The sequence below is a fragment of the Lagenorhynchus albirostris genome, chromosome 20, assembly GCF_949774975.1.
Source record: "Lagenorhynchus albirostris chromosome 20, mLagAlb1.1, whole genome shotgun sequence".
Lineage (NCBI taxonomy): Eukaryota > Metazoa > Chordata > Mammalia > Artiodactyla > Delphinidae > Lagenorhynchus > Lagenorhynchus albirostris.
This window is the reverse complement of record NC_083114.1, coordinates 34,055,911-34,071,326: the sequence shown is the minus strand read 5'-3', so window position 1 is coordinate 34,071,326 and position 15,416 is coordinate 34,055,911. Positions and strand designations below refer to the sequence as shown.

The following is a 15,416-nucleotide window of genomic DNA, read 5'->3' as shown; positions in this document are numbered from 1 at the left end:
TAATAAACCCAGTATGGGGTTTGGTTTATTTATTTGAATGCTGATCGTGTTGATGTGGTAAAATTGGACTACTTCTTAGGGAATTTATTAGGAATTCATTGATTAGGAAATTTTTTTTTTTTTTTTTGCGGTATGCGGGCCTCCCACCGCTACGGCCTCTCCCGTTGCGGAGCAGAGGCTCCTGACGCGCAGGCTCAGCGGCTATGGCTCACGGGCCCAGCCGCTCCGCGGCACGCGGGACCCTCCCGGACCGGGGCACGAACCCGTGTCCCCTGCATCGGCAGGCGGACTCCCAACCACTGCGCCACCCGGAAAGCCCTGATTAGGAAATTGGTACCACCCTATGGGAAAGGTGTTTGGCAACATGCTTTCCCCTCCACCTGTGAACTCGTTGAGAACAAGGACCAAGACCACATTTTGTTCATTTTCTGTCTGGCCAGGCACTGTGTAAATACCCGGTAAGTGCTAAATGAATGAAAGGACTTGAAAACATTCAGAGCAGTTGACTTGGTAATTCCACTTCTCGGAAAACTGCCTAAGGCAAGAGTTCTACATACAAACTCACAAAAAGAAGCAAGTTAAATGCAGAAGTTGTTCTCTGTAAAAGTGAAAAATTGAAAATAACCTAAAAGTCCAAATCTGGAGAATTAGTTGTGTGACTCTTCATACTAGGATGTTAGGCCGCCATTTTTTAAAGAAGCATAAAGTTTGAAATAACACAGAACTATTACTACAGGGCTAGAAGGAAATATGCCAGAATAGTGGTAGGGTTGTGTTTGGGTGATAAAACCCTGGTGTTTTAAAAAAATACTTCTAAACTCCAGCTACGCATGAAGTTGGTTGGCTGGTAATGTCCGTGGCTGCCTGTGAGGCTGTGGGATGGAGAGGGACGTGTTACCAGGTGTGTCCCCACCAGGCGTGTCCCCTTTGCATCGTTAGCATCGCAGTTCATCAGAGCCTCTCGGTCTCACAAAGGTCTCACCTTTAGGAGAAAATCTAGAGATTCTCTCACCTTTAGGAATCTAGAGATCAGTGTGGGTCTGGGTCTCTCCTAATTCACCCACCTTCTGCTCCTAACCCTGTGCCGATATGACCACATGAAGCCTAAATATCGGCATCATCATTCGCCAACTTTTCCTGGTGATTACTGTGTGCTAGACCCTATTCATAACTCTTTACATAGATATAATTAATACAACAGCCTTGAGGGTAGATACTGTTATTCTCCCCCTTTATTACAGATGAAGAAACTCAGGCACAGAGATATTGGTGAGACCTGGACTCAGTCTGAAAGTCCTAAGTCTACTTTTTCAACCACTGTAATCTGCTGCCTCCTTGAAATGGGCAAGTTGGATGGGTAAAAGCAGAAAGGCAGAAGCCTTTTGGGGAAGAGTGGGTTATTATTTAGCATCAAGGTTAATGAGATGAAACACCAGGAGTCTATCTTGGCAGCAACTTGCTATAAACAGTCAAGTTCTTTTCTGTACACTTTTTCCCCTGTTCATATCCCAGGATTATAGAGTAGCTTAAAAGAGTCCCCCTTGCCAGTTAGATTTTAAGTTTCTTTGTTCTGGTGACAGGCAGTTTCTTCTTGTAATTAACATTTTGAAAACTAGACTTCTAGACAAACCCGTCTCTTCTGGTGCTATTAGAAAAAGATGGCTGTGGGAATTCCCTGGTGGTCCAGTGGTTAGGACTCGACACTTTCACTGCCAAGGGCCCAGGTTCAATCCCTGATCGGGGAACTAAGGTGTCACAAGCCGCCCAGCAGGGCCAGAAAAAAAAAGAAAAAGAAAAAGATGGCTGTGGTTGCAAAGCATCTTTCTTTGCCGTGAACTCTTTAAAGAAAAGGTATCACAAAAGACCAAGTGTGTTAACCAGGTTCATTATGTATTAGTCCTTTTCAGTTTGGAGCAAAGGATATTTGGGGAGAATCTTGGCCTGGATTACTGCTTTAAGGGAGCTGCTGTCAGTGGGTGAGATGGAAGTCAGTTTCATCCTGGTACATCTTGCTCATGAGAAAGGCTTGCCTTCTTGACTCTGCCCCTCCAGACCTTTCTTTTCTTTTTTCTTTTTCTGTAAAATATATATACAGTAAAATGCAAAAATCTTAGTTATACCACTCAATGTTTTTTACATATGCATACCTCATATAACCCATACCCCTATCAAGATACAGAATAGCCCATCATCCCAGAAGCTTTCCTTGTGCTCCTCTGTTGTCATCACCCCACTCAGAGATAAGTCATGTTCTGGTTTTTTACACTAAGGATTAGTTTTGTTCAGACCTTTTTAAAGAAGCCATAGAATTTGGTTTTGTGATTTCAAAGGAAGCCTGTTGGGTTTGGTCACACATCTAACTTAGGAGTGTTGCCCTCTCACTTACGGTGGTTCTAAATCCCTCCACATGGCAAAATAGGAGGTAAGTGGGAAGAGTGGACAGGCATTCTTGCCCTCTCCTTCAAACTCCCATTAGGAACATCCATTTCTAGCATCCATGTCTAGATGCTAGAGTGATTTTTACCTGACAGTTTTTAGGCACCAGGGAAGGGTAGGTATCTGCCGCTAGACAACACAGGAATGCATTGCACGTTGTACGTGACCGCCACTGAGTATTTGTTTCTCCAATTACCCATGCTATTCCAGTTATAGTTGCTTTCTTCACCAGGTTAGCTGTGACAGAAAAATAATCATTCTTTACTCAGGTATTTTTTCTGCTTATACCATGGCATTTCCTCTTGATAACTAGTATGTCCTCGGTGTATAAAACTTACTTGAACTGGGCTTCCCTGGTGGCACAGTGGTTGGGAGTCTGCCTGCCGATGCAGGGGACTTGGGTTCGTGCCCCGGCCCAGGAAGATCCCACATGCCGCGGAGCAGCTGGGCCCGTGAGCCATGGCCGCTGAGCCTGTGCGTCCAGAGCCTGTGCTCCGCAACGGGAGAGGCCACAACAGTGAGAGGCCCGTGTACTGCAAAAAAAAAAAAAAAAAAGACTTGTTTCTTCCCACAAAGACTCCATGAAACTATTCCCGTCAAAAGGAGGCTGCATTAATTTTCTCCAGTGAAAAGGTTCCAGGATGCAGCTTGGGATAAGGAAAGCAGAGTACACGGTCTTAACCTCCAAATTGTGGCTCCTTAATATTTCTTTAGGCTGGAAGTGATACTAGCAAAGTTACATTTCCCATTCCCTTTCATGCTCCCTTTATCCATGGACTAAAACTCCCTCTTGTGGCAAAAGCCTGTTTCCTCTGGGCACAGGTTGAAGGAACTTTTTTCTCAAGAGATAAAAAGCCCCTATTTTAGTGAGATGAGTGAATTGTTATCTTAAAGTTTTGTCTCATGCTTGTGGATTGAATTGAAGTTCAGTAGCTTGGTAACCAAGACTTAGTCCTGGAAAACAATACTAATGCGTTTTTGCCACATAAAATCTACAAGAAGAGACAGGACTGTTATTCTCCTGACCTGTGGTCAACTGCAAATCACCCTGGCTCTGTGATTCCACTACTACCCTCAGTATAATAAAATTCTTCTGTACTTCCTTTTGATGTAAAATAAGCAGTGAATTTCAGAGTACTTACTTCCCATTGCTGTGGCATGTCAGGAGAACAGTTTTTTTGTTTTGTTTTGTTTGTTTGTTTATTTATTTATTTTTGGCTGCGTTGGGTCTTCATTGCTGCACGCAGGCTTTCTCTAGTTGCAGCGAGCAGGGGCTACTCTTTGTTGCGGTGTGCGGGCTTCTCATTGCAGTGGCTTCTCTTGTTGCAGCTCACGGGCTCTAGAGTGCAGGCTCAGTAGTTGTGGTGCATGGGCTTAGTTGCTCCGCGGCACTTGGGATCTTCCCGGACCAGGGCTCAAACCCGTGTCCCCTGCATTGGCAGGCGGACTCTTAACCACTGCACCACCCTGGAAGACCCAGAACAGTTTGTTTGTTTTAGTAATGACAGCATTTTTGTCATCTTGCCAGTCTGCACAGTGTTTTAGAGACAGAATCTTAATCATGTCTCTGCACGGCTATCTTCAGTTGGCAGAAGGTGGATTTGGTAGACAGATTAACACCTCCCCACCCCCCTAAAATGTCCACGTCCTCATCCCTAGAACCTGTGAATGTTTTACCTTATGTGGTAGAAGGGACTTTGCAGATGTGATTAAGTTAAGGGTCTTTGGATGGGAAACTTATCCTGGATTATCTGGGTGGGCCCAGAGGCATGACAAGGATCCTTGTAAGAGGATGGCAGGAGAATAAGAATGAGAAAAAGCAATGTGACAGTCGAAGCAGAGAGAGAGATTGGCAGATCCTACACTATTGCTTTTGAAGATGGAACCGTGATCCACAGAGTGTGCAGGCAGTCTCTAGAAACTAGAAAAGGCAAAGAGGCAGATTCTCCCCTAGAGCTTGGATAAGGAGGAATACAGTGTTGCCAACCCACTTTAGACTTCTGACCCCCAGAAGTGGAAGAGAATAAATTTATGTTGTTTTAAGTCACTAAATTTATGCTAATTTGTTATAGTAGCAGTAGGAAAAATTACCAGAAAAAAAAAAACCATTGTAACCAAGAATGGTTGCATTGTAACCAAAATCAAAGGTGTGGAATTGCTTGTGGAACCTGTGTCTAGATCACTCTTTGTATCAGTCAAATTAAGTTCTGCAGCGGTAACAAGCAACACCTCCCAGCTCCAGTTCTTAGCAATGTGAAACAACAGAGCTTTATTCCTAGCTCCTGTTCCATCTCAAGTTGGAGGGACTCTATGCCATGTCCTCCTTACTCCGGGATCTGGGTTGATAGAGCCAACACCGAGTGGAACATAGTTGGTCACTATGGGAGTATCAAGGGAACATGACAAATAGCACATTGGGCTTGCTTCCTTCCAGAAGTGACCATATTACTTATACTCACAGTCTGTTAACATCATGGCAAGTTACACGACTGTGCCTAATTTAGAGGACAGGGAAGGCCCATCCTACATTTGTCCGGAAGAAGGAGAATAAGTCTACTGGTAACACTAAAATACTAGCAAACTCTTCTTCCTTAATAATGATTTTCTTGGATACCATTTTAGTAGTTTATTACTGGCTAAAGATTCAGGATTATATATCCCAGTCTGACTCTGGGACTTGTCAGTGTATGCAGGTCATGTCTAATGTAGCTGGGTTTTTAATCTTTACTAAATGCATGACATACTTGCCAGTTAAAGTAGGTGATACGCAATTTAAGGTGCCTGTGGAGGGCATACCTCCTTATAGAATTAGGGCATTTGATGGTGTCACACTGTGGACTACAATAATCTCCCTGCTAATAGATGTGTATTTATAAAGGTTAATTTTATCATTTGAAAGATTAATTTGACTACAGGGTAATTTATGCAGAGCCTTATGATTTTCACTGGAGATGACCTTTTCATTGACTTCTTTTATTCCTTTGGTAAACAGGTATTAAAAGGGCTTTTATTAACTTGGATTTGATTTCAAGATTCAGAGTTTCCCCGGGTTCTAATTATTTCACAATTAGTCCTCATTCAGTAACATGATAAATGTCTATAGTGTAGATTATAGACATACTACTATGTTTTTAACCTCTTCAAAAAGCTTGTTAGAGTTTGTCAAAGTGAATAATTGTGATGATCATTTAGAGCATTTTATCCTTTCCAGAGCCCTTTTTATGTATCTGTGAGGGTCCTAACACCAACTGAAGGAGGGAGGGAGGGAGGGCAAGTGAAATTGTTACTGTTTTACAAAGGACAGAATTGGACAGCAGACAGATGATAATTCCACCTGCTTCTAGGTTTGACCAAATTGGCCATGATTACACTAAAAAACAAACAAATTATCCTCTGGATTGGCTAAGGCCATGTAGGTTCACACAGTTGAAACTTCCACCTCCCTTTTTCTTCTTTGAGAACTGTGTATCCTTCCTTCCTTAAGGGTAATCCAAATGGATTCAGCTCAGGTTAGTTTAAGAGAGGTTTATGGAACCTAGCACATGGTTTACTATTTCAAATTAGAAATGGATGGGGTGGTCCAGTGGCTGAGACTCCACGCTCCCAATGTAGGGGGCCCAGGTTCGATCCCTGGTGAGGGAACTATATCACATATGCATGCTGCAACTAAGAGTTCGCATGCCGCAACAACGATCCTGAGCGCCGCAACTAAGACCCAACGCAGCCAAATAAGTAAATAAATATTTTTAAAAGATACTTATTTCATATTAAAAAGAAATGGTTGGAGAAATATCATATATAATCTACACATTTTTCTAGGGAGAAGGCTTTTTTTTCTGGGGAAGAAGAATACAGTTTTGCAAATACAAAGACAGTATAGTAACTTCTCAGTGGCTCAGCCTAAAGTAACTGTAGAACATGTAGCTGTTATTTTATTGTCCAATTTGCCATCATCCTGGTCACCTCAGTATTCATGAGGAAAAACCAGCCAACATGCCAGGCTCCCAGATCCTTGACTCTCTGGACTACAAGCCCCTTGTCTCTGTTTCACTTAAGCCACCCACTTGCATGATCACACTGGACGGTGTTATCACATCACACTGCAGAGCCTGGGCAATCTTAAACTCAGACATCTTTCTGAGCCCAACTTGGTAACTCTAGAACTTTCTCACACTTGACTTGCTCTGCTCTTGTTTTTGGTTCTCAAGACAGGACAATGGACCCTTTTACTTTGTTCCTATCGACTCCCTTCCATCTTCACTTCCTTTCCCACCTGCTTTGTCCTTAGTGTTTGAGGTTATTGATGTCTGTCATAGGACAACCAGCTGTCCCGGTTTGCTCAGAACCGAGGGGTGTCCTCAGAGCTAAAGTGGCAACAGTCTGACACAGACCAGGAAGTTGGTCACCCTAGTCCATTGTATCCATATGTGGAAATACTATACGACGGTGCTGCATGCATCTCTTCCCAACCCCATGTTCAGTGACATCACACTGGTAGCTAGAAATCGACCATAGGGGGAGCATTTATACCATGGAAATCAGCAAATGCTTCAAATCAGGGCTTGACTTGTTTTGTTGATTGTCTAGACTTAAGGTGATAGAGAAAATGTTAATAATGTAGATTAAACTTAAAAGTATGCTGTGTCTGTAGCTGTTATGTTGTGAGTAGAACCAAAAGTTGAGGAAAGATTGTCCAGTATTCAAGAACTATTATCTGATTCAGCAAAGAAGTCACTCATATATTTGACAGACAAGTGAAGTTCTGAAGTAGGTCTGAGTCATTTCAGTCTAGCCCTAGTCCTTCACATGAAAACATCAGCCTTCGCCTCAGAACTAACAGTCTTTCAGGAAAGCAAGCAAAGGTTGTTGATCTAAGAGTTGGGCAAAAATCCAAGAAAGCATTTTGTGAGAACAAGATACTATGTGGAATCTACAGTAAAGATGATGGTATATTTTATTATTTGTAAATGGTGTGCTACACATTCTTTATATCAGTAAAATTTATAATCAGCTTACATACGTGTGTGGGTTTATGTGTATATGTGTATTTATATGCATGCACACATAGGTCTTCCTCTTTGGAAAGTCAGTTCTTAATAGTCGGGGAGGGGAGCAGTTTTGCCCCAAATTAGCCAGGGATCCTACATGCAGAGGACAGGTCTTACAGGTCTTTTAAGCTCGTCTTACAATTATCCAGCTTAAAATGTCAATGGTGCCAAGTTTGAGAGACTCTGCTCTAGAGCATATATAAGAAAAATAAATTAGTTCATGTATACCTAACTTTTACACATTAAGAATCCAAAATCTTTTTTTCTTAATTGTTTTAATTGAAGTATAATTGATTTACAATGTTGTGTTAATTTCTGCTGTACAGCAAAGTGATTCAGTTATACATAACATACATTCCTTTTTTAACATTCTTTTCCATTATGGTTTATCACAGGATATTGAATATAGTTCCCTGTGCCATACAGTAGGACCTTGTTGTTTATCCATTCTGTACGTAGTAGTTTGTATCTGCTAACCCCAAACTCCCAGTCCATCCCTCCCCCAACCCCTGCCCCCTGTGCAGCCACCAGTCTGTTCTCTATGTCTGTGATTCTGTTTTTGTTTCATAGATAGGTTCATTTGTGTCATATTTTAGACTCCACATAGAAGTGATATCATATGGTATTTGTCTTTCTCTTTCTGGCTTAATTCACTTAGTATGATAATCTCTAGTTCCATCCATGTTGCTGCAAAGGGCATTATTTCGTTCTTTTTTATAGCTGAGTACTATTCCATTGTATATATGTGCCACATCTTTACCCATTCATCTGTTGATGGACATTTAGGTTGTTTCCATGTCTTGGCTATTGTAAATAGTGCTGCTGTGAACATAGGGGTGCGTGTATATCTTTTTGAATTATAGTTTTGTCTGAATATATGCCCAGGAATGCGATTGCTGGATCCTATGGTAATTCTATTTTTAGTTTTCTGAGGAACCTCCATACTGTTTTCCATAGTGACTGCACCAACTTATATTCCCACCAACAGTGCAGGAGGGTTCCCTTTTCTCCACACCCTCTCCAGCATTTGTTACTTGTAGACTTTTTAATGATGGCCATTCTGACCGGTGTGAGGTGGTACCTCATTGTAGTTTTCATTTGCATTTCTCTAATAATTAGTGATGTTGAGCATCTTTTCATGTGCCTATTGGCCATCTGTATTTCTTCTTTGAAGAAATGTCTGTTTAGGTCCTCTGCCCATTTTTCGATTGGGTTGTTTTTTTGCTATTGAGTTATATGAGCTGTTTGTATATTTTGGAAATTAAGCCCATGTCGGTTGCATCATTTGCAAATGTTTTCTACCATTCTGGTTTTTTGCTTTGTTTTTCTGCTTTTCTTTGGTCGTTTTTGTCTTGTTTTATTATTCAAGTGTTTTTCGTAGTTGAGGAATAACATATATACAATGAAATGCACAGATCTTAAATGCATAGTTGGACCAGTTTTGACAAATGCACACAACCATGTAGCACACACCCCATCGGTATATGGAGTGTTTTCATCACCCCCTAAAGTTCCCTTTTGCCCCTTCCCAGTCAATCCCCTGATCTGACTCCAAAAGCAGCCAGTGATCCATTTTCTGTAGATTTCCATCACCATAGATTTGCCTGTTCTAGAACTTAATATAAATGAAATTATGTAGTGTATATATTCTTGTGTCAGCTTCTTCTACATAGCATGTTGTAAAAATTCATCTGTGTTGTGTGTATCAGTTTGATCCCTTTTGTCACTGAGTAATATTCCAATGTATTAATATACTATGTTTTTTGAATCCATCTTCTTATTTAAAGATGCATGCTCTTTCCAGTTTTGGCTAATATGAATAGAGCTATGAACACTTCTTGTATAAGACTTTTGTTAACATGTTTTCATTTCTCTTAGATAAAAATATCTAGAAATTGCAAGCTCATATAATAGATGTGCATTTTAACTTTTAAGAAATTAACAGCTTTCAATCATTGGGCTTTTCATCATTGGGTGACACGCTCCCTATTTCATAGATTTTTTGGTAAGGAATAAATTAAATAATGTATGTAGAGAGCCTAGTGTACTGCTTAGCACAGGTAAAGACTTGACCTGTTAGCTGTTAATATATTTATTCTCCCTAGCCGATAACATCCAGATCTCTCGTTCTTGAGTGCTAGGCCTGTATACCCATCTGCCTGCTCATATAGCATCAGAACTCAGCTGTCCCACAGGCAGCTTCGACATGGCTTGTACCAAATTGAACTCTTCTTCCCAGTCTCCATCCCCAAACTGGTTCTCCTCTCACGTGCCCCGTTAGGGTGAATCCTTTCAGTTGCCCAGTCCCCTCCCCTCCTCGCACATCTAACAGATCCGCCAGGCCTGTTGATTCTTCGGCCTTAATAGCTCTTCATGTGTCCATTTCTCTCCATTCCGCACTGTTGCTCCCTCAGTTCTGACCTTCAGGACCCGTCTCCCGGTTCGCTACTGCAGCCTTGTAACAGAGGCCCAGACCCCCAGTTCAGTGCCTGCCTGCATTGCAACCAGAGGGTTCTGTCCAGAGTACAAACCTGATCCTGTCACAATCTAGTTACAACCCTTAGGGCTTCCCAGGATAGAGTCTCAACCCCTCATATTCCTTTCAAGGCCTTCGTGCTCCAGTTTCATCTCCTCCCTCCTTCTGTAAGCTTGGCTCGCACTCCCTAGACTTCTTCTCATACCTGATCTTTTGCTTAGAGGCCTTTGCCCAGGCTGCTTATTCTACATAGAGTAGATACCCTTCCCTCCCCTACCTCATCCTACCCTACCCCTTTCACCTAGCAAACACCCATCAGGACTCAGCCACCGTGTTTGGAAGTTCTCAGAAGCATTCTCTGCCACCACGCTCCTTTCCCCTTGAGTCGGGTAAGTGCCCCACCCCTTCCCCCTTGTGCTCCAGCGCTCGGTCCTTACGCCTAGTGTGGGTCTCGTGGCACAGTGTGGCCTGACACCCACCTCGCCCTGACCCTAAACAGCTCTCAGAGGACAGGGACCATTTTGTGCTCATCCTAACACCCCTAGCAACTAGAACACAGCAGGGCAGGTACTCGGTAAACGTCTGGGAAATGGAATAATTGTACTGGTGGTGGTAGAGAGTGGACTGAATTTGCTGCTGGACCTGTTGGGATGTTTGATCAGGGAGTGAAACCAGCAGCGTGTGGAATTCCTGGCTTCTTACCCGTTTGTCTTGTCCTCACAGCCTGATGAAAATTCACTGGATTTTTCCTCTTGTATGCTACGGCCCGGGATTAAAAACGCTCAGGAGCTTGCTTGTGGGGTGTGCCTTTTAAACGTGGACTCCAGGAGCCGGGTAAGTCACCTGCCTTCCCCCCTCCCCTGCACGGGCTGCTTCCCTGACCGACCCGGGAGGCAATCCCATCTGGCCCTTCTCCACAAGGTCTGTGACCAGAGGAGGGGAGTTTATCAAGCCCTGAAATCTGACCACAGAAGCAGACATGTTCTTTCAAAGGGGCAGCGGGGGGGAGCTGTCGAAGGGTGGAGGCAGCTCCTGCCTTTCTAAGGAGTGGGCTTGTTGGCACATGCCTGCCCACCCTCTGCACAGTGGGGTGGCAAGGAGAAAAGGTTACACCTGTAAGGACTCGTTTGGAGGCCCGAGGCCCTGTTCTGGGAATTTTGTTGACCTTATGGTTTCAACGTTATTTCAGAAAGAAGAGAAGCCTGCAGAAGAACATCCTAAAAAAGTATGAACCAGTTACGTGTTATCTTAGCGTCTCCATCTTAATTTTGAGTGTGGAAGGCAAATTCGATGATTCCACTGCCATCCTGAGCTGTTCCAATCATGGATCCTTTGCTGAGTCCTTTTCGTTCCCATAGTGTTTGATTCGGTCAACTAACATGTCCGTGCGGGTCCACTTCCGTCTGCTGTGCATGCTTGTGGCTTATAGCTGGCTTCTGGTGTTGCGGTTATTTTCCTCTGGGATGAACAGGGTAACAGGAAGAGCAGCTTCTGGAAGATGAAGTGGTAGTGACACACAGAATGAGATCAGAGAGCTTCAGGACTTGGCCGTTAGCAGACAAAAACAAATTGTTTGGGGTTTAGAGCTTTATTTATTTGTTTACTTGTTGAGCTTTACAAAACACCCCGGAAGTGATTGAGGTTAGGCCTGGCTGACTGTAACTTACCGGTAAGCCTTATTCATCTGGAAATCATTCTGCTGTGTTTAACATCTTTATTTTTTTACAAATCCTATACCTATTTGGACTTTTTAATGATGTCAGTTTGGTTATCAGCTCCGAATGGCATTAGACCCTAAGAGTCTTTAATCTTTCATTTGCTTTCATGATAGGACTGTAATCAGCCTCAGAAACTAAGGGATGGCATGTTATAGTCAAATGCCAGCCTCAGGGAAGGGCTGCTTTCTTCACAGAGAGATCAAAATGATCCCCAGCCCGTGGCTGTTTTTGTCCAGTGTCAGGACCCCTGCCGACCCCCACAGCCTCTGTCTGCCTTTTCTGGGAACAATTTGGCCTCCTTTTGCTGAAACTGGGTTTAACAGTAAAGATATTTTTATACCTTTAATTAGCGGCGAAAAACTTTCTCGCTTGAATTCCTGTAGCCACCTGCTCAGCTTTTGTGTGTGCGCCAGTTTGGCCTCAGCCTCTGTGAGCTGGAGAGGGGTCCGTGCCGGCTGCTGGTCAGTGCCCAGGTGTGGAGGGAGCCTGACTGGCCCCCCATGTGTGTTTCTTCCCGGCAGGCGTTCAACTCGGAAACGGACAGCTTCAAGCTGGCGTATGGAGGACACCAGTATCATGCCAGCTGTGCCAATTTCTGGATCAACTGTGTCGAACCAAAGCCTCCCGGCCTCATCCTGCCTGATTTGCTCTGAAATTTCCTGAAAGCTCCTGTGGGAAGTACTGCCTGAGTTTGTTTATTTTCCATCACACCCCTTGGGGTGACAGGGACCAATAAACAGAATGCAAATGCTGCAGAGCTCCCCCCACCGCCATCAGTCTACGTGAAGAAATCCTCAGGAGGTGGCGGGGGAGGAAGTGCTGCAGAAGTTCCCAGTCTTTCCCCCCCAACGACCTTTGCCCCCAGGTTCCCACAGCCAGTCTTTGGTATTCGAGGTAAAACTGCTCTACCCAAACTGCACTGGAAGTTTGCTGACTTATCTCTAGTTCTCTTAAGATGTTTTAAAACATGGACCACAATTTTCTTTATCTAAGGAATATTTGCTGCTGCAGTATTGAAACTGTGAAGAATTGACATTTGAAGAAAAATAAATTATTGCTATAGGACTGGAGTTGGAAGGATGTTTTGATCCAGTGTTTGTGTGTATCTAGAACACTTACTGTTCTGTGAAGTAGAATGCATTTATCCGCATTTAGTTTGTTAATATCTGAAATGAATAAAAAGGGGGAAATTGTGATTAAACTGGTATTCTTTTTATAGAAAAAATTCTGGTTCTCTCCATTGGACAATGGCAGGTGGGTGAGGGCAGACTTACCAGCTTTACTGTCGCAACCGACCCAGTTCTCTACTCTTTTCGTTCATTTCTAAGACTGTCAACTTATAAGAAAACTTTTTCAAAACATGCCTGGGAACTTTGCAGTGAGAAGAATGTTCATTTTGACAGAGGCCTGAATCTCAGTGTATCGGGGTGAATATCGTTGCCCTTAGGCGCCTTCAGTGAAAGCCTTGTTTTACCTCACACACAGACTGTGAACGTGATACTTTTTTCAGATGAGATTTGGAAAGCCAGCTGAATGAAATCTCTTTGCAGAGGCCTCTAGCCAAATTTCCAGAAATGACTGCACAGGGACCAATACCGCAGTATCTCTGTGAGAGACGGGGAAATTAATTCAGGGTTAGAAGGTGGAGCTCCTGGCCTAGCAAGGAGAAAAGTAAGGTGTGTATTTGTGGTAGAGGCACATGACTTAGAAGCAAAGGCAGGAAACTGTTCAAAAACAGCACTGAATTTTAGAAGGAAAAGGCTTATGCTCTCTGGTATAGGGAATTTTCTTTGCCACTTAAAATGAATGCATAAAATCAGGGGGAAAAAAGCCAAGTGGTTAAAGACTGTTATTCCTGGGAAGAACCCGCCAAACTAGGACACGTTTCTCTCAATTGTTAATTACGTGCTTTACGAAGAGATTTTGAATCTTGGGTGTTTCACTTTGTATGGCTTAAGCTCTCTGACCTAGACTTAGTTTTTATTTGTAAACTGGAAGAGTTGGTTTTGTCTGTGTAATTGCTGCTTTACATAATTAATTAGATCATTTTCCCTCCTGAGGACAAAACTTGAGGAAATTGTTTTGTTCCACCTTACTACCTCTTACTTCCATCCGCTCCGAGAAAGGTAGACATTTTCATTCCCGAGCTCCTGAAGAGGCTTCTGCTTCACCTGGCTGCGCGCCCGAGTGCACAGAGAACTGTTGATGAGGTAAATCTGTTTTTCTCATTTGCTCCAGATGATACCATGTCCAGCTACTAATGCCTGGGACAGCTGTCTCTGAATCGTTACCTTTGCCCTCCACAGAGCCAGTGGGTGTTAGTGACAACACAAGTGGGCTGGTTTCTAGCAGGTTTTGCCTGAGGCCTCTGGGTTCCACTTCAGCCTGTGCAGCACCTAGGGTTTCAACACGGCACCAGATTTCAAGCAGCCTTCTAAGTGGTCTTATACATTCCATGATAGACCATGATAAGAAAATCTACCTTTGCGACAAGAAGTGTCTCGCAGTTGGACAGAATTTACATTGCAGAGACATTTTTTGGAAATGCTGTGTGGACTACTGTTCTGTCACAGTGGTCCATATTGATGACATTTCAAAAAGTATGCTCACCTGTTAACTAGATTGGCTTCCATTTCTAGATATATTCCAGAATGCCTCAGATAAAATTCCTAAGTATAATTACTGCTGACCTTACCAAGTATGATAGGTTTAGTCACTCCATGGGAGGTGCCAGGGGAAAATACAGCAGACATCAATAAAAAGCCTTTGCTATAAAGAGTATTCACTACTTTCAGTATCTGTTTAGTACTGGAAATGTTTTATTAGATCCACCAGTAAAGATTTGGGGAGTGTGGAATACCGTTGCATTGATTTTCTTTATGCAGGTTTATTAAAATGAGTCAACACTGCATGCAGCTTCACCTCAGTGCTTGCTAGCCAAGAGCCCAGTGTCCTTGGAAACAGTAACCAAGGTTACTTACTTCCATATAGTGCATTGTGCAAGCTGCTTCACCCCCTTCTTGAGTGGCAGTTGGTAAGCAGTTTTGGTGTTGTATTTTGCCTTTAAATTTTTTATGGCTTAGTGTGTCATTTTTGTCTGGACATGCTTGAGGTAGAAGCAGCACAGGGTATATTAGGATATTATCCATGCTTTATTTTTCCTGTGGCTACTAGTTAGTTCATATAGGTTGCATATTTTAAATTATTTGAGTATCTTTTGTGTGCATATGCATAATTCTTTGCTGATTTACAGATGCCTTCGACTTGCCTTTTATTTAATGACTAGCGTGTTCTTAAGATTTGAAATTATAGGGCCTTTATGTTATAGAAATCTGAAATGTTTGCTCTGCACTGGGGATCACTACAAAATATCCCGTCACACCTTGGAGGTCACGTACCTTCCTTCGTGACCTTTAGCTAATAAACTCCAACATTTAGATTGGAAAGGTGTTAGGCTTCCCAAGTGCTAAGTTACATCCCAGTAGCGGCATTTGCCAGGATTTCTGCAGGAACTTTTTCTTAATTACCAAGAACATTCTCTTGCTGTGTACAATTTGAATTTTGCACATTTATCCAGAGACTACCAGACTTACTAGAGTTTGCCTCCATACTGTAGAAGCCGTAGCCTCCACAGCCAGTTTGTTTTTTCTGATTGATTTTTGATCATGTGCTGCTGAGGCATTTATGGGGTGCTCTGATTTCCCATAGAAACTATTAATTTCATTTTAATTTTCCCTT

At 42.9% G+C, this 15,416-nt stretch overlaps 1 protein-coding gene across 8 annotated transcripts in view; it reads left to right on the top strand.

Annotated features, from left to right (window-relative positions):
- Positions 1–12,879, top strand: part of SYNRG (synergin gamma) — a 91,901-nt gene extending 79,022 nt beyond the window's left edge. For 6 of the 8 annotated variants that reach the window (XM_060133381.1, XM_060133378.1, XM_060133376.1 and 3 more), the window contains 4 exons: positions 10,266–10,349; positions 10,684–10,794; positions 11,150–11,185; positions 12,200–12,879. In XM_060133381.1, the coding sequence (XP_059989364.1) occupies positions 10,266–10,349; positions 10,684–10,794; positions 11,150–11,185; positions 12,200–12,331 (363 nt within the window). In that variant the 3' untranslated portion in view covers positions 12,332–12,879. The remainder of the gene's footprint in view (positions 1–10,265; positions 10,350–10,683; positions 10,795–11,149; positions 11,186–12,199) is intronic. The other 2 variants (XM_060133380.1, XM_060133375.1) reach the window with 1 other exon arrangement.
- The last annotated feature ends 2,537 nt before the right edge of the window (positions 12,880–15,416 follow it).